Here is a 24,382-nt window from a genome sequence, read left to right as displayed (position 1 = left end):
GCATTGGGCTGTGACTCTGGAGACCAGGGTTCGAATGCTGACTCGGCCGTGGAAACACAATGTCGGACCTTGGGTAAGTCGCACACTCTCGGCCTCAAAGGATGGCCATGGCAAGCCATAACTGATGAAACTTGCCAAGAAAACCTAATGATAAGTCTTCCTTAGGATCAATGTAAGTCAGGAATGTCCTGAAGGCACACGACGACAACAAACAACTGTGTATTTGTGAAAGGAACCAAAATTGTGGTTTAAAAATAAGGCCATGTGAGCAAGAATGAAACAGAAAATGCAAGACATTGAATAACAACTTTTTGTGACTTTAATGCTTACTGGATTTAATGCTGCCTCTTGGATTCTCTTAGAAATGGAAAATGCATGTTATCAATTCAGTATCTGACTTCTTTGGGGGTTTTGTCTCGTTGTTGTTTTAACACAACACCTCTCCAAATTTAACAAAGATGACAGAAGTGATTAAAATAAAAGTAACGTCTCCGCCACTTAAACTTATTCTTGCGCCGAAACAAACTCTTGGTCCTCTTGGTGCGCCTGCGCTGCAGAAATAATACTGTTCAAAAATGTTAACGAAACAAAACAAATGTCTAAAATACATTCAGATAGTGCCATGAGCAAGAATGCACTCTTGTTGGAAATGTACAACATACATACGATGCAATGTGCTGTGCAAATATGCATGAAAAACACAACAAGGAAGGAAGGAAGGAAGGAATTGGAGGATGGTGCCTTGCTGCCAATGCTCCTGGCAAGGTCTGAGCATTGGGTGATGCTCCCTGGGCTTTTGCAAGAAGCTTCCATGAAGGAGATGCTTCAGTTTTAGGATGCCTTCAATGCTGGTCCCTTCCAGGCTTTTGCAAACAGAAGATGGATACATACAGGTCAGTGGCAGAAGATGCTGGGGTCCACTTTGATACCACTTTTTAACCCCCATGGCTCTAAGGAAGGGTAGTTTGGGAGGCAATTCTTAGGAGAAGTACTTGAGTGTCTTCTTTCTTTCCATCCTTTCCCTCTCTCCTATTGATCCTCTCTCTAGGATGCTCTCCATCCTCTTTCTGTATTTTGTTATGGGGACAGGAGAGGGGCAGGCCAGGCTATAAGTCCACTTTTGCAAAACAATTGCAGTGGTTAAAGCTAGACTTAAATGACATGAGGTTTGTTTTATATCTTTGACATCTATCTATCTATCTATCTATCTATAGAGAGGGGGAGAGAGAGAGAGAAAGAGAGAGAGAGACTTCATGTACTGTATATATCTAAAGAGAGAGTTTTGGGAAATAATTGCAATGGTTAAAGCTAGACTTAAATGAAATTAGATTTGTTTTAATTGTTCTATTATGATTATATATATATATATATATATATATAGAGAGAGAGAGAGAGAGAGAGAGAGAAGGTGTTTTGGAAAATAATTGCAATGGTTAAAGCAAGACTTAAATGAAATTAATGGCAGTGGTTTGAGCATTGGACTGTGACTCTGGTTTCCAATCTCAGCTCAGCCATATAAACCCGCTGGGAGACCTTGAGCAAGTCACACTCTCTCAGCCTCAGAGGATGGCAGTGGCATCTGCATTCTGCAGAAACGTGCCAAGAAAACCCCACAATAGGTTTGCCTTAGGGTCACCGTACCTTGGAAACAATCACACACAACAATAACAACAGGTGGGTTGTGCCAAGTCCTGGTTTGTGGAGAAACATAGGCTGCAAATGAATAGATAAGTAAACAAATACAAATATCAATAGAGAAGCCAGGAAGTATCGAACTCTCAGGATGCAAACCAGAATATTAAATCATGTTATTTTCAGATTAGAGCCGGTGTTGCGTAGTGGTTTGAGCGTTGGACTGCGTCTCTGGGTTCGAATCTCGGCTTGGCCATGAAACCCACTGAGTGACCGTGGGTAAGTCACACTCTCTCAGCCTCAGAGGAAGGAGGCTTCCAGCTGCGAAATGACAATTCTGTAGTGGAGTACAGTATTTTTCTCTGGTCTAGATCTTGGGTCAAGTTCTGGCAGTCCAAAAATGTGTTTGACTTTATGTGTTTCTTAAAACAATTCATGCATTTATAAGGTTCTAGTCCTCACTGCTGCTGAAAAAAGGCAGAGAAACTTGCAGCCTCCATTTAGTTAATGGAGAGAGAGCGCTTCCTTCTTCGTCTCTTTGCTCCGTTGTATGCGTCCATGTGCGTGAGCGCACAAATGTTGTCGGTCGTTTTGAAAACATCACTCCCAAGCATTTCAGATAAGGGAGGCTCAACCTGCATTTTGATCTTTCTAAGGCTCTGTCTGCACTGCAGAAAGGATCCGGTTTGGCACCACTTTAAGTGCCATAGCTCAGTGCTGTGAAATTTGGGGAACTGTCATTTGTTGTGGCGCCACGTAGAAGGTTAAAGGTCTCACCATTCCCAGGCATCCATAGCATTGAGCCAGGGCAGTTAAAGCGGTATCAACCTGGATTAATTCTGCAGCGTAGATGCAGTTTTGCTATTTTAGATTGATGGTTTCATTGCAGCGGAGTAACTTCGGTGCTGGAGATGGAAAGAAGATTATTTTAATCTGAAAATAACTCATGCATGGAGTTCTGGTTTGGAAAAAAACACACACACACAATACGGGCCGTTCCGGTGTATGAACCTCATCTCAAATAACATATCCTTTTTGTGTTTTTGTGCACTTGTCGGTTGTGAGTGGCAGCTGCGACACCCTGTTTGCTTGGGTTCCTCTGCTATGCCGTTCCCTCCCCTTCTTGGATTTCCTTTCCCTTTCTTCTTAGGAACTTGCGCATGTGGTTTTGTGGCGAGCGCATCTGGACTTAGAGCGATACCACACGGGATTGACAGGCGATAAACACACACAGAGAGACACAACGCAAAGGAGGGAAAGACAAGGCTCGCAGCTTGCATTTCTGGGAATCTTTGCTCCCTCTTGGTTACGGACCGGGAAACGTAACGCACTTCTGGCGGAGAAAGAAAACATTGTGAAGGCTGGCAAGCATCACACGCCGGTCTTCTGTGCTGCATAGGCTTTGACCCGGGTACATTGCAGGCAGAAGTGTGGCGGTTGCCATCATCCTTGTAGCTGATGGACTGTGATGGTGAGGAACATCACCTGCTGGATTTCTGTCTTTCGTCCAAGGCGCAAGAGCACACATACCTTTGAAATTTGGCACTTTTATTTCTTCCATTTACCCATTGAGAACAAGCATGGGAATGGAATAACTTGTTCGTCGTTTCCGGTTGGCGTCTGAATATCTTTCTTTTGAGATGCATTCAGGGCAAGGAGGCTAGAAGCTATGGTTTGTTATTGGCTTGCAAACTTTGGTTTGTTTAAATCGTGGCTTTCCTGCTTCTAGGTCCGGAAAGGATGCTTCGCAGACAACTCTGATATTTTTTAGCCTGGAGAGGTGTTGTGCGTTTGTTCGTTTTCTAAATCTTAACTTCTCCATTTTCTAAAACTTAACTTCTCCAAAACTGGGCAGAACCTCCCAAAACGTTTCGATTTTAATTGTTTAAAACAAAGATTCTAGTCCTTAGGAGAACGCATTTAAAAGAGTATTAAATGGAGATCTCTTCCGGCAGATCTGGCCGGACGAATTTTAAATTGTGACATAATTATATCTCTCCCTGTTACGGGTGCATTTTAATGGTTTTACAGTATTGTGTTTTAAGTGTGGGTTTGTGTGTTTTTGATTGTGTTTCCTACTTTGACATGATGGATCTATGAGGTTTGCATAGGTTTTTACTCCCATTGATGTAATTGGTTTGCTTAGAGATGTCAAATTTTGAGAATGTTATTCTGGTCTGTGAATATAATGCTGGTATCTACCTATGTATTTTAAGGTGTTTTAATATTGTTGTGAACCGCCTCGATCTCATTGGAGAGGCAGGGTATAATAATATTATCCCCTCTGTTTCTCTTTCTTTGCAGGTTGTAACTGATATTAAAGAAGGATGCCTCCTGGTATTTATTGCCCGGTCGAATTTTGGTCCAAAGAAGCAAACCAAAGCATCCAAGTGGACTTCCTCTTACCCACCGGCATTTATTTGCCTCTTTCGGTTTCTTGCAATGCAACCTTGGGCACCATCAAACAGGTAATTCGGGGCTCTTGCTTTGTTTCTCTTATCTTAACAGAGTTGCCAAACTCAGGGTTGTGTCTGTGCTTCGCACTAAGTCTTAGTGTGGTTGTGATATGCCAATTTGTCTCTATTAACAAGACTGGCCTTGCTAGCCAGCCACAGTTAGAAGCTATGGTTTGTTATCGGCTTACCAAACTTTGGTTTGTTTAAATCGTGGCTGCATGTTCTGAATCCAGAATCCTGGCTTGTTTCCTTAGCTTGCCCTCTGTGTAATCATAACTGACAAAAGCAAGGAGAGAGAAACAAATCAGAAGTGAAGATAAACCTCGGTTTGGTTGTCGGTCATGCCATTTGTGGTTCCAGCCACAAACCATGGTTTGTAGTGACGCGTGAACAATGTTAAGACCGTTAACAAACCATAGCTTACTATTGCCATTGAGACTCAGAGAGTGCAGCTTGCCCAGGGTCACTGAATGGGTTTTTATGGATGAGTGTAGATTCGAATCCTGGTCTCCAGAGTCATAGTCCAACATTCAAACCAATACGCCACGCTGGCCCTTAACTGTACTATAGCATCTTTATATCTTAGGCGCAGCATTAAATGTAGACGCTCCTCTCAATATTTTTTTTCCATCCCAACTTTGTTTTCAACAAAACAAAACTCACATCGTACAGTAGCTATTGCTCTGTTGCTTTATCAGCCTCTTCTATCCGTATAAAAATACTGTAAAAAGGTTTAGAAATGAGAGAGGAAGTCAGATTATAGTTACTGTGTGCGTTTTGGAAAGGAAATTAATGTAGAAATTAAATATAGAAACCACAACTTTTTTGTGTGTTACAAGAAGGTTTTTTGCAAAAGGTGATAATAAACCAACTAGGGGTAGATCTACACTGTAAAAATAAGGCAATTTGATACCAATTTAAGTGCCTTGGCTCTGTCATTGTTGTTGTTGTTGTTGTTGTTTTTGTTCTGTGCCTTCAAGTCATTGCTGACTTGTGGTGACCTTAAAGCAATAGGGGACATAATTCCACAAAAAGAAGAGCAGCTCAATATATGTTTCAGCAAACATTTTTTCCAAACTAAGAATAGGCATATATAAAATGAAGTAGCCAAGTGAGATCAACCTTGTATGTCGTTGTTGTCATCGTCATTGTTTCTGACTTATGGTGACCCAACACAAACCTGTCACTGGGTTTTCTTGGCAAGGTTTGTTCAGAGGAGGTTTGCTGTTGCCTTCCCTGAGGCTGAGAGTGTGTGACTTGGCCAGACAACTGGTATTGGTTGGCAATCTTCAACCCATGTATTAAACAGAGATGACCCTGTTTAGCTACCAAAATCAAGACAGGATCTGGCGCCTTTAGGCCCTTGAGGACTTGATGTTGTTGTGTGCCTTCAAGTCATTTCTGACCTATGACAACTCTAAGGCGAAAATATCACAGGGTTTTCTGAGGCTGAGAGTCTGTGATTCATCCATGGCCAAACTGGGAATCAAACCCTGGTCTCCAGAGTCAGCTCAAACCAATACGCCATGCTGGCTCTTGAGATAAACTTAGATAATGTTTTGGGGAATTTTGTGGGGTTTTCAGTCTAGAAGAGTTTATTCCTGACGCTTTCGCCGCTCTGTGGCGGGCATCTTCATGCGAATTCTCTAATTTGTGAAGAGCCCGCCACAAGACCCACAAAAAATTATTGATTCTGGCCACGAAAGCCTTCGACTTCTTTTGGGGTTTCTTTCCGCAGGTGGTCTGGCACCATGCCCAGTTCGAGCCCCTCTTCCACATGCTCAGTGAGCCGGAGTCGTACGTCTTCACCTGCGTCAACCAAACAGCTGAGCGCCAGGAGCTGGAGGATGAACAGCGGCGCCTCTGTGACATCCAGCCCTTCTTGCCAGTCCTGCGGCTTGTGGCCCGGGAAGGCGATCGGGTCAAGAAGCTGATCAATTCTCAGATCAGTCTCCTCATTGGCAAAGGTGAGGACTCAGGCTGTGTCACGCAATAAAACAGACAAATTAAAAACGTCAAACGTATTAACACAATCTTCCACAAAGCTGGCAAAAGGAGTGAGATACTATATTGATAAAAATCAGGGGTTTTGTGGTTGTCCGTCCAGGTTTGCACGAGTTCGATTCTCTGGCTGACCCGGAGGTAGATGACTTTCGTACCAAAATGCAACAGTTTTGCGAAGAGAGAGCAGCCAGGCGACAACAGCTGAACTGGAAGGCCTGGATGGAGTACAGCTTCCCGGTCCAACTGGAACCATTGGCGAATGGTTTCGGAAGGAGAACTCCCCTCCAGGTCCCCAATAAGAACATTTTCGTCAACGTCAAGTTCGAATCCGGAGGGGTAAATCCAAGCGCTGTTTGAATCCTGGCAACTTTAAAATCATTTTCTTGTCTTTGCTTGTTGAGTAATCTGCACAACAGTGGTTGCTCCCATGTCGGTGGGTCACTGAATCCACTCCAGGTTTTGAGAGTAGGGTTCATCGCCTTGGAAAAATCCTTTACATTTTGGACTAAAATCTGGAGCGGATTGAGCAACACACTGATAAGGAAGCCACCATTGTATCCTTATGCATGTACCGGCATTTATTTCTGCATACTGTACACATGTAAGATTTCGCCAATGGAGGGTACTTCTTGCACCGATTTCCATGTGATTTCAGCCTGATTCCCTGTGTTTTAGGTCCTATTACATGCAGTGCAATTTTTACTTCAGCTCAGAGCAGATTTCAACCCTTCATTGTTATGGAATATGCCATTGGTAGGTGGACATCACTTGTTCACATTCTGGCTTTTTTCCGCAAGGGTTGTTAGCTTGCAATGATACAGGGATGTACTATAATATTTGCAAGTACTCTCATTCTTCTACTGAGATGTGTCAGTTCTTTAAGTACCCAGCTGAAAAAATTGTTAAGCACCATAAGATTTTTGACCCCTGTTTGTGAAGGAAAGGATGGCCATTTTTTGGTTTGTCTTGTTTTTGGTGCATACCCCGTTCATCAGCCAGAAAGCATCTTACAAATAGTTAATTAGACATTTCTTATTATTATTATTATTATTATTATTATTATTATTATTAATAATTTTATAATTCTTCCTTTTGGGGCCAACAGGAAAGTTTTACCTTCCAGATCTCGCCCAAGGAGTTCCCTGCGACGCTCATGAGTTACGCCATCAAAAAGCAAGCTACTGTTTTCCGGCACCAAAAAATCAACAGCCCCGAAGATTATGCTTTGCAGATTAACGGGAAACATGAGTACCTTTATGGAAACTACCCCTTGTACCAGTTCCAGGTGTGTGTCCTTCTCTCTTTTGAACACTTACACCTAGAAAAGAGAGCCAGCGTTGTGTAGTGATTTGAATGTCGGATTAGCTGGTGTCGAATAACAATACAAACAGAAGGCTAAAACTTTAACAAAAGGAGACCACCTACTTATATCGACTAAACCAGTTTATTTTGTGTTTAGCTTTAAACAAAGAAGAACGCAAATCGAGGGATGAGACCTAGTTGTGAACGGGTGCCACAAAATATTCTCCCAAGGGTCCAAAACCTAGACCCAGCCCTGAAGTTTCATCCTTGTCCATAGGGGCTCGAAACCTAATTTTGTTTTAACGTACATTCTGCTTGTAGTTACTCATACTGCCCCCAAAAGGCAGGCTGGCAACGACCGGTTTCTTGCAAGGCTCTGCCACAAACAGCCCAAAACTGCCGGTGTTCTGCGGCCCACAAAAACCGCCCTGGAAAAAACCAGGTTCTTTTTGGGACACCATGCAGATGTTGGTGCACTCGTGACGTGAGCAACGCAGAGTGACACATCAAGATGGCCGCCATTAAGCCACTGCCATGATGTGCTAGGGTTCCAGAGCTTGTGGTTGCTCCGAAACCCTAGTATCGATGGCGGCATGCCGCTTTTGGCACATCTGTCCCTGGCCTATAATCTGAACCTCTGGCTCTGACATCGCCTTCGTTCCTAATTCTTGCCCTGTTTGCCTTGCCCTACATTTAGCATTTTGAATTTTTTGTTATTGTAGCTCACGACAGTTTGTTCCTTCTCCACAGTACATCTGCGACTGCCTGCACCGTGGCCTCCTGCCCCACCTCACCATGGTGCACTCCTCCTCCATCGTGGCTTTATGGGAAGAGCAGACCAATGGCATTACCCACCCTCTGAAAGCAGCCCCCAAACCGCCTCCAGTTCCAAAGAAAAAGGTAAGGAGAGATCCCATCGCTACCCTGGGGGTTCATTCACACTCACTTTTTTGTACTGAGGAGATGCGCATCTGTGCAGTGTTGTGATACCAGAATCTACATTCACACTATGTTTAGCGCGGTCGAATCTCTCCACCTTGGTCCAGCATTACTTTTTCACTGGGCTCCCCACACGCCACACTGGGTGCATTCAGGGCACAGTGTGAACAACCCTGAAATAACCCTGTTTTCACACCGGATTATTTTGTAGTGTGAACAACCCCTAAATTGACTCATGCCAAATAAAGAGATACATCAAGGCACTATGCATTTCCCCATCTGTGAAACTGAACCTATGTGCAATTTCTAGTCCATATGGTTCATAATCCCACCCCTCTTTGAAAGTGAGACTACATTTGCAGAAACGTAAAAGGCTTATCTTAAATGGCATGTGTATTGGTATGGAAGCAGGGTTGTATATACTATGGGTTGTCACTGGGTGCATCTACACTATATAAACAACGCAGTTTGTCACCACTTTACGTGCTGTAACTCCATCCTATGGAATCCTGGGATTTGCCGTTTCATAAGGTCTTTAGCCTTCTCTGGCAAAGCGTGCCGGTTTCTCGCTAAACTGCAATTCCCACGATTCTGTAGGATGGAGCCATGGCAGTTAAATGACATCAAACTGAATTATTTCTACAGTGTAGATGCACCCACTATTAGCTCCAGTGCTTGGTTGTCACATTGTAAAATAAGGAAGCCCAAAGTGGGATGGAGTGTTAAACAAGGAAGGCCAAAGTAGCGTTAAACGAAGACTGTAAGGTACTGGGTTCAAATTTTTGCTTACCTATGAAACTCATGGACTAGTTCCCCAGTTTATATGCTTTCTCTCCATACATCGGAGGTGCATACACACATACACCTGTAACATCTTTTAGCTTAGCAGATAGGCTTAGCTGCTCTTTGGCGTAACATTAAAACTTCAGCTGTGGTCTCATTTTTCTTCTCTCTTTCTTTTCCCATCTTAGCCAACGTCGGTCTCTCTGTGGTCCCTTGATCAGCCTTACTATATTGAGTTGGTGCAAGGCAGTAAGGTTAATGCCGACGAACGGATGAAGGTAATTATGTTTTTGTTTGGGGGATTAATTTTTTTCAACACTATGTGTGTTGTGTGCCTTTTTTCTTTCCTCGTGGCGAGACATTTTGCACCGTCTTCTCTTCCTATATCTGTGTTGTTTACAGCTTGTACCCAAATGACACTAACATCAGAAGCCCCAAAGTTAGGTGATGAATGTCTCCGCCACCAACCCACAGGAGACTTTTTCTTCTTCATTCAGCGCATGGTTGTCTGCAGGAAACATCTCACTACAGGAAAAGGGAGGGAGGGATGTTGATCAGCAGTGCGCAGAAGGCAAATTCTTAGAAACTGCAGACCGCCAGTAGGCTGTCACATTTCTGAATGCTTCTCCCTTCATCTACTTTAAAAAAACAACTCCAAACCAGTTCCTTCCTGCATGTAGAAAGCTAGCTATGCAAGGAACTAGAATGTAATTCCTTGATACACTTTATTTCTGCTTGGAGGAAATTCCAAAGAGCCTCCCCAACTAAAAGTTGAAGTGATGGAATATCATCTCAGGATCCAGCCATGTGCATGGACCAGGTTTATGGAAGAGGAGGATGGGTCCGAGCAAACAGGCCAAAATAAAGCTGCTTCGGGTCACTTTGGAGGAGCTTTTGTGCCTCACCAGAAACTACAAACCCTGGGATTCCACACAATGTCCTCATGGCAGTTGCAGTGAATTATAGGGCTATAATTGTGTAATGTGAATGGGCCCAGAGTCTGTTCTATGAAACACATTTCAGACTAATCATTTTTAAGCCCTATCTGGCTATGCGCCGAGCCATTTCTTTGGCCTGCTCAACAGATGCTGGTTCCCTGAAATGATGATAATGACTTTATGTGTTGATTCCTGAGACTTCCCAGATGTTTTGCCTGCATTAGCTCACTGCTTTGGGTCTTGTTTTTGGGGGCAGAGGGTATTTATTTAATGGTATGCAGTCATTTAATTCATGGCACAATGACAGTGGTACCGTAGCTGACACTTGTTCGTACTGCGCAGAAGGAAGAACAGCATTTGTTATTGTGTGCCTTCAGGTCATTTCCGACTTACGGCACCCTCAAATTTTTTAGGGCTGAGAGTGTGTGACTCACCCAGTGGGTTTCTATGGCCAAGGAGGAATCGAACCCTTATCTCCAGAGTCATAGTCCAATGCTCAAACTACTTCTCCAGTATGCCCCTGTTGAATGTCTTTTACCCTGCCACAGAGGATGGCAATGGCTACCTCTCTCTGCCAAGAAAACCCTTCACTAGCTTCACCTTAGGGTCGCCATAAGTCAGAAAAGACTTGAAGGCACACAACAACAACAACAACAATAGCCAAATTTGCACGCCTTGTGTATGTCATACGTCATTGGACCTTCTCAAGTAACTCTTAACCAAAGCACAACTTGATGTTGTTCCTTTCTTTGCTGTGTTTGTCGCTGAGCATAGAAATAGATTGTGACTGTGATAAAGTGTAGTTCTTTCTTCTATATCTGTTGTCTGGTTCTTCTTTTGAAACCCATTTAGGTATTATCCTTTCCTAGCTATGTGAGTATAGGGACATAGCAATCCCTAGCTATTTGACTGTACCATTTCACCACTCTTTTTACCATCTCTACCTTTCCTATTCAGCTGGTGGTCCAGGCAGGCCTGTACCACGGCCACGAGATGCTCTGCAAGATGGTGTCCAGCTCCGAAGTCAACGTTTGCTCGGAGCCCACATGGGGTCAAAAGCTGGAATTTGAGATCAACGTCTGCGACCTGCCACGCATGGCACGGCTCTGCTTGGCCCTCTATGCCGTCGTGGAGAAGACTAAGAAAGCACGGTCCACCAAGAAGAAGTCCAAGAAAGCTGTAAGTCCTCCCAGAGTAATGCTGGCCTGGGTTGACGCAAGGGGTGGCACAGCCCTTCCTATGGGGGAACAACAAAGCTTACCATGAGACTGTAGAGTGGTGTTGGTGACAGAGGCATACTGATTTGGTAATTTTGCCTACATTAGAAATATAAAATGGCAAGGAAAGAGCTAATCTGGCATATCCCTGATATGCTAGCTTTATTACTGCAGGGTCTTGAAAAATGATGCATTTTGCATTTTATTCTCTTCGCAACATGGAATCTGAACAAGTTAATTCCATTGTGTGCATCTTGGGTATTGCCCCAAATTGTTGATGTTTAGGGCAGGACTTGGAACGAAGGTGCAATGAATGAGGGAAGTGGAGATGGAGGTGCGGCACAGTTAGTCGTCACCTTCTCCAAAGCCTGGATTGTTTTATAAGTGTCTTATCCCTCTTTAGTGTGCAAAGACATTTTGCGCAGGGAGCAGTGGGACAACGCGGTGCTTGAATCCCGGGATCCTAAATTTTGAATCAGGCCATTAGTTGTAAGGAAGGAAAGAAGTTTCTTTCCCCCATATGTGAAAGTTCGCACGACCGGGAATTGGCTAGTTTTCTAGCTGCCACAGGTCTCTTGGACATTTCAGTAGACATTGCAGATTTCTGCAGAATGACCGATTCGTTGGAAACACGCTGCCACAGTCCTGTTGGGAAAAGTCCCTCTGGCCCTGAGGTTGAGTAGTGGATCTTGAAGTTCACGCTACCAAGAAAGAAATGGAACAAGGCGTTATTCTCTTACAGGAACTGGACAGACGGATAGTTCTTTTTTTGGCAGCCGTTTTCCCTGCACCGCTTGCTGAGTCACGCTTCGGCTATGCTCCGGGCTTTCTCAGAAGGTGCTGATTTCATTGTGCTTTTCCCCATCCAGCAACTCCTCTCAATCTTGTTTGGCGCACAGTCACTTCAGATGAGTTACCGAGCGGAGGACGCAGCAGAGACAGCGATGAAGCAATTGTGCTATTCTTGTTTTGTTGGACAAACGTTGGGAAAGAAGACAGGGCTGGAGCCTTTTGTATCTGGTTCAGTCTCGCAACTTGTTGTGGTTTTGAATGGCTGAACAAGTTTAGGCTACAAATGGTTGTGTTTTTGACTTGCTGAACAAGTCACCTCCAAAGTGGCCACTGAAAGGCTAAGGACTGAACTTTTGTGTCCTCGGACACAATTACTGGGACACAAAAGGTGCTGTATCTGCTCTCCTGCATGGAATAACCATGTGGCAGTGGTGTGCAAAACTATGCGTAGCATGGGGAAAGTAGACAGAGGGCCCAAACAGATAGGCCAAAATAAAGCTGCTTCGGGTCACTTTGAAGGTATGCTGTTTAAATGGCACATGCATCTTAAGAGGCCAGAAGCTGTGCCAAAGCTATGCTCCAGTCCTTAGGACTGGAGCATGGCTTTGGCGCGGCTTCCAACCTCTTAGGATGCATGCATCATTTAAACAGCATACCTCTAAAGTGACCCGAAGCAGCTTTATTTTGGCCTGTCTGTTTGGGACCAGAAAGACACTTACCTCCCTCTCTCATCCTACTAGAACCCAGCAGAGTAACCCACAGAAGCTGAAGAGTGGGAGAATTGGGTCAGAAACAAGCAAGTCTTCCTTTGCCCAACATAATGATGGAACTCATTGCCACAGGATGGTTGCCACTGGTGGATAAATTTATATCCTTTATGAGTTTCTAGGGAGCACAAGATGGAAGGTACAGTTGCGCTCATGCTCTGGGGTACATCCACATTTATAATTGATAACTGCCCTGGCTCCATCCTGTGGCTTCCTGGGATTTAGATTTTTATGAGCCGTGTAGGTTGAATCTGCATTGCAGAAAGAATGCCGTTTGACCCTGTTTTGACTGCCATGGTTCAATGGGATGTGTAGGTTTTTGGTGGCAACAGAGCTCTCTGACAGAGAAGGCTAAGTATCTCACAAAACTACAAGTGCCAGAATTCTGTAGCATTGAGCCATGACAATTAAAGTGGTATCAATCTGCATTATTTCCGCAGTGCAGATTCAGCCTTGAGATTCTCTTCTGGAGTGCACTGGGGACACTTTCCAAATATCTCACCAAACTACAAATCCTGGGATTCTGATGCATAGCATCACGGCAGTTAAAAGCAATGCCAGACTGTTATGATTGTATAGTATAGTTGTATAGTAAGGTCTGATGGTGGGCTTCACATAGGAAAATGATGGACCTCTGTGGGGACAAAGTTGGGCCAGAGATGCCTTTGGTTTGATCCAACACGGCCGTTCTTATGCTCATCTTTTCCTCCACAACCCTATAGGATTGCCCCATTGCCTGGGTGAACGTCATGCTCTTTGATTACCGAGACCAGCTGAAAACCGGAGCTTGCTGCCTACCAATGTGGTCGTCATTTCCAGGTAGGTGCCTTTTGACACTGGAGTAGAAGTATGTATGAGGAAAAGGGTATGAGGAGTATACTGTATACTTAAAAATACTCTAAAAGCATGTAGAATAAAAGGGTGAGAGGCACACACATACCCTCCAACATTTCATGGGTGAAAACAGGGACATATGTGGCCAAGTAACAACAGATGCATTCATAATTTTTTCTGCTAGAGAGCTCTAGGGTTTCACCAAATTACAAATCTCAGCATTTCATAGGATGGCATAAAGGCAGTTCAAAGGATATCAAAGTGCTATATAATGTGTAACGTGGAAGAAACCTTACTGATGGTGCCAAATTCCTAACAGAGCCTCATCCACCATTTTGCTTTCCAGATGAGAAAGGAGAGCTGTTGAACCCAATGGGCACGGTCCAGACCAACCCCAATACTGAGAGTGCAGCAGCCTTGTTCATCCAATTCCCCAACATTTCATCATATCCGGTGTATTATCCCTCCTTTGAACAGGTACGAAGGTAGCCACAGTGGTGGCTGGTGGTTTTTGAGTCACTGGAGCAGTGGATCTACTCAGGGGTGTAGTCCAAATTTAGTCTAAGGTGCTGCCCCTATTTTGGGAACAGGGTAGCTCCCACTGTATCATGTATGGTTTTGGTTTTCGTATTGTTGCACTTGTCCAGACAGGCCTGATGTAGTGGCTTCCAGTAATGCACTTCCAATGTTTATTTTCAAAGTCCAAATAACATTTCCGTGTCCCAGCGCATTTCGCTGTAATTCTAATCCCCACATCTTTGTACTCCTTAACTAAACACAGCACTTTTCCCTATTCTGGTACATATGTTGCATTGTTTTTGTGTTTCAGATACTAGAGCAAGGAAAGAATGGGCAGTGTTCCCGTTCGGTGATAGAGGATCCAGAGGAGGTAAGCGTGAAGTCGAGAAATCGGTTCTGGTTGAGACTCCCGTATCTGGATTTCCAAAATCTGAAATATTCCAAAAACCAAAGAATTCAAAAATATTTCCCCATTCCTGTAATAAAGCATTGGTAACAAGAGAGAGGCTATTTCTAGAGTCTGCTTCCTGAGACAATATTCTCTAAAGAGGCAGCTTCCGCCTTTTTTCGGAGACCAAAAGGGCCTGTTTCCTTTTTTTGTTTGTTTCAGTTATCCTCTTTGTGCGCATCCCTTTTTACAGAAGCAACAGCTGAAGGAAATCCTGGAGCGGAGATCTCAAACGGAGCTCTACGAACACGAGAAGGACCTTGTGTGGAAAATGCGGTACCAGATCCGAGACCAGAACCCGGGCGCTTTGGCGAAGGTGCTGGTTGTCACCAAGTGGAATAAACACGAAGATGTCGCTCAGGTGAGGAAGGGCTTTTGTTGGGCACCCAAGATGCTTTGCCCAGGTGCATTCAGGCCAGTTTTTGCGTCATGAGGTCTAGACATTTTTCCATTTAAAACCAATGTATGTGGTTGAGTGGTATTGTAAAAGAGACACAAGGGATGCTTGCCCTGATTGGAAAGGAAATGTGTAGCTGCAGCGTTCCCAGAGGAATTAACCCAAATTACTGGGAACCCGATTCCAAAGTGAACCAAGTTTTTATAGCACTTTGAACAAAGAAAATGACAATTCACATTTCGTTGTTTACTTCTGAATTAAACGTTACATCCATTGGATGTTGAAACCTTACGTCTCTATCCCTCATGGGTAAAACTATTATCTCTATATTTTGTGTTACTGTCTCCAACTGTCCCGTATTTCGTTTTGGATAATAACAAGTCCGGAACCATTCCAGAATTGTTTACATTCCAGAACAGAGGGTTTGACATGACCTAGAATATGATTTCCATATACATTTCAGTACTATAATTTTCAACTCCTTGACGAGATTTATTCAGAGGTGCTTTTCTGTGGCCTTGCCCAAAGTCACCCAATGGATTTCTATGGCTCAGTGGAGATTCGAACCCTGGTTTCCAGAGTTGTGCTCAAACCACTACACCACTCTGACTCCAGAAAATATATTTTGTTGTTTTCTTGGTTGCATTACTTCAAAGGGAGTTTACCATGGCTTTCCTTTGAAAGGCTGAGAGAACGTCACTTGCCCAAAGCCACCCAGAAGGTTTCCATAGCTGAGCCCAGATTCAAACTCTGGTCCCCTGGAATCAATGTTCTGCGCTGAAACTGCTGCACTAGACTGCCTCCTGTACTCCTATTCAGTCTATCTCTCTACCTATATAGAAGATGACTTCAGTTCAGAGAAATTCCTTTCCCTTCCTTTCCAGATGATCCATTTGCTGCAGTCGTGGCCTGAGCTGCCAGTCCTCAACGCTCTGGAGCTGCTGGATTTCAGCTTCCCCGACCGCTACGTGGGATGCTTTACTGTCAACTCGCTGAAGAAGCTGACGTGAGTAAAATGCAAGGGGCTTAATAACCCTACAGATTCCATCAGCCCATGCTGACTGGGGACAATAGGCTTTGGGATCCAACCGATTGGGAGCGTGACCCGTTGCAAAAGGCCGGACCAGTGCATTGGTTGCATTGGCACAAGAATAGCTGATGTCTCTTTTAAGGTGGAATAAGCACAATAAGAAAAGAATCTGATAGGGCATGGGGTATGAAATAAAATAGTGCCATAGCGAGAATAGTAGGAAAGAAGAGAGTAACTGCAGGTCCTGACACCCTCTAGCTATGTTGGATTATAATTCCCATCATCCCCACCACTACATTGGTCCTAGCTATCCTATGCCACGAACTGATGTGCGTCGCCTTGTTCTCCTTCTACAGAGACGCCGATTTGTTCCAATACCTCCTGCAGCTGGTCCAAGTGCTGAAATACGAATCCTATTTAGACTGTGAATTGACCAAGTTCCTCTTGGATCGGGCCTTATCCAACCGCAAGATCGGACACTTCCTTTTCTGGCATCTCAGGTGAGGAGAGGGCCTTTGCACATGGGACAAAGAGTTTAAAATTTCCATTCCTAGACCAACATGTAATGTTCCTTGGTTCCTCCACCTAAGATACCTTTGGCACTGCCGTTCCACCAAGAAGTGAAAACAGTTGTCCTCCAATCCAAATCCAAAATCCCAAAAATGTTGTTTTATCCATTTGTTTTTATCCAAAGGTGTCACTGTATCAGCCATCTATATGGACAATTTTGGATTTTGTGCATTTTTGGATTTCAGAGTTCTGGATAAGGGGAACTCAACCCATCGAACACAAAATGGCACGCTTTGACTTCCTGCGTACTTTGGCGCTGAATTGTCAGCCATCTTGTGGCAGTGGTTTCTGCACTTTTAAGCCATCTCGGTATTAATGGGTCACTTTTTTGTCATTCTCTTTCTCTTTCCCCACTTGTCCCACAAACCCACCTCCAGATCAGAAATGCATGTTCCTTCTGTCGCCTTACGGTTCGGCCTGATTTTGGAGGCTTACTGCCGAGGGAGCACCCACCACATGAAAGCTCTCATGAAACAGGTAAGGACAAGCTTGGTTCTTCTTCTGGTTCACCTTCAGGTGGCTCTTCTTCTGATTTTCCATGTAACGGATTGGTCAGCCGATCCATTTCTATCATATATATCCTGCAGTTTTAATAACCATTCATCTGTCATAGGTAGAATGCTTGCTTTCCATTTTTAAGCCAGGATTAATCTTCTTGCAGATATCTTATATAGGATTCTTTTCCAATCCTGATTTTCCACTTTCTTTGGCAGCTTACTAGTCATATTTAAGAGGTATATTTCTGGAATCATATCATATTCTGTTACCAACATTTTACTTCTCTCTATATGAATACGAATACGATTCACACATACACACACACACGAATACGATTCCAGAATTTCTTTATCTTTTAGATCTTATTTCATAAAATGGAAAGGTTGGAAGAGACCACAAGGACTGTCTCATCCAACCTTATGCCATGCGTGAATACACAACTACCATGGTTCCAACCTTTGGCATTGTAGGATTTGCAGTTTAGGGAGAAGTATTTCAAATTCTCGACCAAAGAGCCTTACAGCCTTGTTGTTTCAGATAAGGGATGCTCAGGTTCTGCGATGCATAGTCCAAAGAAGTAGTTGTAGCTGTAGCCCAAAAAGGAATTTTTGGGCCCGTAGACAGGTCACTTTGGAGATATGCTGTTTAAATGGGACATGCATCTTAAGAGTCCAGAAGCTGTGCTCCAATCATTAGGACTGGAGCATGACTTTGGCGCAGCTTGCGGCCTCTTAGGACGCATGCAGCATTTAAACAGCATACCTCCAAAGGGACCCGAAGCAGCTTTATTTTGGCCTATCTGTTTGGGCTCATTCTTATTTTCCCCCATAAGCTAACAGTCTCATTTTCAATTCTGTCTTTGGTTCCAGAGCGAAGCACTCAACAAGATGAAGGCCCTGAATGACCTCATAAAAGCCAGTGCGCAGAAGAACACCAAGCCCCAAACCAAGGAGTTCATGCACACCTGTATGCGCCAAGAGACCTACATGGAAGCCCTCTCCAACCTCCAGTCCCCTTTGAACCCCAGCGTCTTTCTGGCAAAAGTCAGGTAAGGACCCAGGTTCCTACCTTGGCCTCTTTGCTGAATACATAATGTTTGTAGAATGCATACAATTTCAATGATATTTCCCACTCACTGTGCATGGAAATGTTATGAATCTTCTTTATCTCTCTAGTTTGTACAGTTGGACCGAGTCTTTTTTTCCCCTGTGTGTTTGTTTCTAGCGTGGAGCTTTGCACTTTCATGGATTCGAAGATGAAACCGCTGTGGATTGTGTTTAACAATGAAGACGCTGGAGGCAGCACCGTGGGAGTCATCTTCAAAAACGGAGATGGTAAGAAGCAACGGTTTTCAAATCCTGAACATCTCTCTCTTGCTATCAAGGGGCACTTGCTTTCCAAGTTGCACTATTGCTTTTCGGTCATAGCAACCATGATCTGATCTCATTTGGGAGAATAATTCTGGCCATTGTGATTTTGTATATATTTAATTAATTTGTATCCCGTCTTTCTCCTGAGATGAGACCCAAGGCAGCTCTCATCAAGTTAACAACAGGTTTACCTTACCTAGTTTTCTCAATTTTGCAGACCTTCGTCAGGACATGTTGACCTTGCAAATGATCAAACTCATGGATATCCTATGGAGGAAAGAGGGCCTTGATTTGAGGTGAGTCTATATAGTGGTGGCGAACCTATGGCATGTGTGCCAGAGGTGGCACTCAGAGTCCTCTCTGTGGTCACACACACCATCTTCCTAGCAGAGAATTCACCAGAGTTTGTTACTAGAAAGCCAGAGGGATGCGGCACTTTGTGATCAATAAGTGCGTTTTGGGTTGCAGTTTGGACACTCTGTCTCTAAAAGATTTGCCATCACTGGTCTATCACATCGTATCAAATTTTTTCAAACATTGAATTTTCCCAGACGTCCTGTTTTCTCCCTCGAAACGTGAGCCATGCCCAGTTTTGGACAATACGTCTGCCAGTCCTTCCCTAGATCCTCCTGGTTGTAAACCCTTGCTAACCAGGGCCTCTCCCCCTCTTTCTTCTCCTAAGGATGACCCCATATGGCTGCCTTTCCACGGGTGACAAGACGGGACTCATCGAAGCGGTGATGGGCTCGGACACCATCGCCAACATCCAGCTCAACAAGAGCAACATGGCTGCCACGGCGGCCTTCAACAAGGATGCTCTGTTGAACTGGCTGAAATCCAAGAACCCTGGGCAGGTTCTAGGCTCTCTGCCTTCGGCTCTTTCGACTTTCTGTCTTTCTCATCTTATTCACCGCATTGCTTTTCTACTACTGGTCTCAGGAAAAATCAGTGGTGGGTTTCCTCCACTTCAGCCTCTGTTTCGCCCTCTCCTTTCCTCCTCTCTCTTCTGTTCCTTTTCTTTTGTTCCTCCTTTCTCTTTAATCCTCCTTTCCCCTTCACCAAGAACAGTCCTTCCATTTCTGTAGCGATGTTTATATTAGTTTTCCCTGTACCAAGGAAAAGTCCAAGCTGACTTAGATTTAGAAAGGGCCAGGTGAATTTGCATGTAAAAGAGCAATACATACTTTCAATCTTGGCATATTTTGGTTTTGTTGACTCAGTATACTGCACTGCCAACCCCACAATGCTGTGGCATTGCACTAAGGTCACCACAAGGCAATGGCACTGCACTGTTCTCCCATAGCCGTTTATTGTGGAAGTCACCACAAAGTGATCATGACCCCAACACTTAATGTGTCAAAACTGTGTTAAGATGCCTTCCTAGTCTTTATTTTTCAGTGCATTTCTCTTTTCTTGCCTAGCGATGCGTTGGACCGGGCCATTGAGGAATTCACGCTGTCATGCGCTGGGTATTGCGTGGCCACCTATGTTTTGGGGATCGGTGACCGTCACAGCGACAACATCATGATCCGAGAGAATGGCCAGGTATGGAAGGATTGTGGATAAAGGCAGCTTGTTATTCCTTTAAGGAAGCTCCCATAGGTATTTCTGCCCATCACCAATTTACACTCAACAACCCTGAGAGGTGGGCAAACCTGATAATGCAGAGATGAGGAACGTGTGGCATCCTCCTGCCAGCTCTAGTCAGTATCACCAATGGTCAGGGGTTATGGGTGTTGCAGTTACAACGGTTGAAGGGCCACACTATTTCTTAGCAGTTTTGAAATCCTCTTTTATACTTCTTCTTAGACAGTGATTCCCAAACTCAGGTGTTTTAGACTTCAGCTCCCTGAAGCCTCAGCAAATTTGGACAGGTGTTTGGGATTCTGGGAGCTGAAGTCCAAAACACCTGGAAGGGCATAATTTGGAAATCACTGCTCTAAGAGTACACTTATATTTTTCATGGCATTGTTTATGACTGTATGCCATTACTTTTGAGATGAGGGCATCTCCCCTAAAAGACTGGCTAGTTAAAATATATCAAATGCACACACAGAGATTTTTTGAGATGTCTGGCCCAAGATCATTAAATGAACTTCAGAGCCACGTTGGGATTTGAACCCAGGCCTTTCAGGGTTGAGTCTCCTACTCTTAACACTGTCTGTCATTGAACTGTGCCTGGAAACTGTTCCTATTCCCTGACCAGAATCAGAATAAAAAGCAAACTGCTTTTTTTGAAGAGCAGAATAAATTGTGCAAAGCTTTGTAGACTTACTTTGTTTGCATTTATCTATTTTGTGGGATTTGGTGCATCTTGGAGCAGAATATATGCTGCATAAAAAATAAAATAGCCCTAATTCTAGAAGTCTACCTTGTCAGTTGTTGTTTTGTAGTTTCTGATCATTTTTGAAAGTGTGGCTGGGCTTGGAGTTAAGAGGCCTGAACCCCTTTCCCTTCCTCCATTTTCAGTTGTTCCACATTGATTTTGGCCACTTCTTGGGAAACTTCAAGACCAAGTTTGGGATCAATCGCGAACGGGTTCCTTTCATCTTGACGTACGACTTTGTTCACGTGATCCAGCAAGGGAAAACCAACAACAGCGAGAAGTTTGAACGGTAAGCGTGGGTTCTGTATTATTATTATAAACAAATTCAAAGTGGTGTTGAGGAATTGTGGAGGGCTCCTACTCATTAACCTCCAAGTATAGGGGCAGTATACCTCTCAATACAATTTACTAGGATTGATATCCAGAAAGAGGTCTTGTACACATGGCTACTTTTAGGGGTGCCAAAAATATTTGCTAAGGAAACAGGGGAGCTGTTGCACCAAGAGGATAGCTACTTGTGCCCCATTCCAAGAAGTGACTCTCTTGCTCCCAGTTGTAAGTCACCAACAGGATGCTGGCCATAGCATCGCATTAGTCCAACCTTGCACAATCCAGCCCCTTCCAGGTGCATGGACCCCCATAAGTCCTATCATTCCCAGTTTTGCTGGCAGGGGATGTTGGGAACTGTGACCTGATACCTCTGGTCAATACTAGGTTGAGACAGTTTGGACTTAGCGGATTTTATTACTGACCCAGCAAGGCTCTTTGGATGTTGCTACTGATCTGTTGATAGTTGCCCCTGTATCCCTTAGTGGTTCCCAAACTTTGGTCCTCCAGATGTTTTTGGACTTCAGCTCCCAGAATTCCTGACTATTGGCCAAGCTGACGAAGTCTTCTGGGAAACGAAGTCCAAAACATTTGGAAGATCAAAGTTTGGGAACCATTGAGGGAAAGGAAACATCTTCCATTTGCCTCTCCCAATCCATCAATCCTATCCAAATGGGACTTTCTTGAGGCTCTCAATCGCAACAGCAAAGTTTTGTTGGGCTTCAGTTTTAAACCTTTCTTCCTTTCTCCTTGAATAGATTCAGGGGGTACTGCGAAACCGCCTACATGATCCTACGGAGCCACGGTCTGCTCTTCCTGCACCTCTTTGCCCTCATGAAAGCCGCCGGGTTGCCTGAGCTGAGCTGCTCCAAAGACATCCAGTATCTCAAGGTGATTGGGAATAACAAGGAGAAATGCCCCTGTGAAGTTGAAGGCTTTCATGGCTGGCATCCATTGGTTTTTGTGGCTTTTTCAGGCTATGTGGCCATGTTCTAGAAGAGTTTATTTCTGACATTTTGCCATTAGCTGTGGATGGCATCTTCTATGCCGACATTCTCTGAGGATGCCAGCCACAGGAATAAACTCTTCTAGAACATCTCTCTGCAACTGACTCTACAGACTAACATGGCTATATCTTTGAATTCCATCTCGGAGGAAGGCAATAGTTGCCCCCAAAACTCCCGGAGAGGGTTGCCCTGGGTCAGTCAACTTGGAAGGCACTTAACAAATCTCTTTGCTGATCTGTGTATGGTTTATGCACTCTTCTCCCCCCCCCCCCCCTAAATACATACCTCCTCTTTTCTTCCAGGACTCACTGGCCTTAGGGAAGACGGACGAAGAGGCAAGGAAACACTTCCAGCTCAAGTTTAATGAAGCTCTCCGGGAAAGCTGGAAAACCAAAGTGAATTGGCTGGCCCACAATGTCTCCAAAGACAACCGGCAGTAGTTCCACTAGGAGCTGCCGTCCCTTTGCTCTTGTGGCGGACCAATCCTCAAAGGGGTTTGAATGGGGAAAGCACACTCCTTGTGTGAGTATTGCCCCTGTCACCGACTCCGAAGTGTGAACGTTCTTCTTGCACTAATGTCTTCTTGCAGGTTCTTGTTATAGTTTAGCACATGTGTGTCACAAAGGATGACTGGAGAACGATGGGCTCTTTTATACTGATCAGAGTCCAGCAAAATAGTGCTGCACTTGACTCTTTTCACGGGTTGAATGTGTGTTGTGTTCAAAACCTCCGGTGTCAAGGAAGAGCTGGTCTCTTCAAGTAACCAAAGACAAGGAGGAATGTTTGATGGTACTTTGCCTTTCCTCTTTAAATAGTGCAACAACTGTAGTATTTAATGAGTCTTATGCACTTGTAGGGAGGCGGACGAAAGGTTCGTGTCCCAAGGACCACTTATTTGTCATACCCAGCCTCCCTTTGCAGTGAACTAGAACCCCCATCATCCCCAGATTCCAGCACATTGGGGAAATTGGAATCCTGTTCCTGCAACATTTACTTTTAGAGCCACTCATTAGCAGATAGGTTTTAAAGATGGTATGTAGGGAGATCTTGTGGTGCCTTTGAGAGTCACTGAAAGAAAGAAGTTGTCGGCATGAGTTTTCGGATATTCATTTGAGGAAGTGGACTTTAGTCTCCGAAAGCTCATGCTGACATCTTTTGGTGAGTCTCAAAATGGTGCTACAAGATCTCTTTACATATTGATTCTAGACCAACGGTCCCCAAACTGCCTTTTAAGAGACTTTGGACTTCAGCTCCCAGAAGCCTCAGCCATGTTGGCCAATTGTCTGGGATTCTGGGAGCTGAAGTCCCTTAAAGGGCACAGTTTGGAGACCACTGTTGTAGACTAACATGGCTATATGTTTGAATCCTAGCTTTTAAAGATGTAGCCCAAAATCATACTATTATTTTTGTTTTATTCAAACTGTAAAACTTGAATTTTCTAAGTCCAGTTGCAGAGGCAAGGCCTGTTAGCGTCTCTCAATGTGTCCAAGAATGACTGGGCTACTTGAGGGAGATCTGGGCAACTGTGTTTCTCCAAGTCAGCGGTTCCCAAACTCAGGTCCTCCAGATGTTTTGGACTTCAGCTCCCAGAATTCCTAACAGTCGGCCGATCTGGCTAAGGCTTCTGGGGGTTGAAGTCCAAAGTTTGGGAATCACTGCTCTAAGTCTTAAAGCAGACAACTTTCGGATACACCAGGTAGGACTATCACTGGATGGACAGACTCAGTACCCAACTGTTTATTCAGTGGGTCTCCTCTACAACAGAATCACTGCCATCGCTATGAGAAACACTGGCATTTTTGTGCCACGGAAAACTGCCATCGCCTCTCTTCTCTTTGAAACTGCCAGTCTGTGCCACCCAGCGGAGAGCGGCACCGACCAAAATGGACATTCCTGAAAACGATGCATCATAACCATACTCTTTTTTGTTTTAATGTAAAGATTACTTTGTCAATATACTGTACCTGTAAAGAATGTGACAGAACTAAGGTACTGTGTTCAAGTCAACTGTGTACTGCCCCCCCTCCAATGTGGAGTTTAGATCCAGTTTCAGGTGCTTCTTGGAAGTGCAAAACAGAGTATTTTTATTTGTTTGAAGCTGTGTCCTGAGTCCTTTCTTATTAGCTTTTTGGAATTGGAGATGTTTCCTATGTTTCCCTATGGGCAAATGTTCCCCAATGTTTCCCTATGGGCAAGTCTTCCCCAATGTTTCCCTATGGGCAAATG

At 44.2% G+C, this 24,382-nt stretch overlaps 1 protein-coding gene across 3 annotated transcripts; it reads left to right on the top strand.

The window, feature by feature from the left end:
* The first annotated feature begins 1,834 nt into the window (after nucleotides 1-1,834).
* Nucleotides 1,835-24,253, top strand: PIK3CD (phosphatidylinositol-4,5-bisphosphate 3-kinase catalytic subunit delta). Of its 3 annotated transcripts, XM_042480395.1 has the most exons (24): nucleotides 1,835-1,911; nucleotides 2,783-3,103; nucleotides 3,937-4,100; nucleotides 5,827-6,055; nucleotides 6,196-6,428; nucleotides 7,198-7,377; nucleotides 8,145-8,294; nucleotides 9,305-9,394; nucleotides 11,012-11,233; nucleotides 13,553-13,649; nucleotides 14,011-14,141; nucleotides 14,494-14,553; nucleotides 14,825-14,992; nucleotides 15,913-16,034; nucleotides 16,415-16,558; nucleotides 17,006-17,105; nucleotides 17,996-18,174; nucleotides 18,351-18,460; nucleotides 18,714-18,792; nucleotides 19,179-19,346; nucleotides 19,918-20,041; nucleotides 20,966-21,111; nucleotides 21,908-22,040; nucleotides 22,459-24,253. In XM_042480395.1, the coding sequence occupies exons 3-24, from the start codon at nucleotides 3,960-3,962 to the stop codon at nucleotides 22,594-22,596; spliced, it is 3,144 nt and encodes a 1,047-aa protein (XP_042336329.1). In that variant the 5' UTR covers nucleotides 1,835-1,911; nucleotides 2,783-3,103; nucleotides 3,937-3,959; the 3' UTR covers nucleotides 22,597-24,253. The 3 variants fall into 3 exon arrangements, with proteins under 3 accessions (XP_042336329.1, XP_042336331.1, XP_042336330.1); XM_042480397.1 differs by lacking the exon at nucleotides 2,783-3,103 and having other exon boundaries at nucleotides 1,887-1,911; XM_042480396.1 differs by lacking the exon at nucleotides 1,835-1,911 and having other exon boundaries at nucleotides 2,758-3,103.
* The last annotated feature ends 129 nt before the right edge of the window (nucleotides 24,254-24,382 follow it).

This window comes from Sceloporus undulatus, chromosome 7, assembly GCF_019175285.1.
Source record: "Sceloporus undulatus isolate JIND9_A2432 ecotype Alabama chromosome 7, SceUnd_v1.1, whole genome shotgun sequence".
Lineage (NCBI taxonomy): Eukaryota > Metazoa > Chordata > Lepidosauria > Squamata > Phrynosomatidae > Sceloporus > Sceloporus undulatus.
Note: the sequence above shows the minus strand (reverse complement) of the source record. Positions and strands in the feature narration are given on the sequence as shown.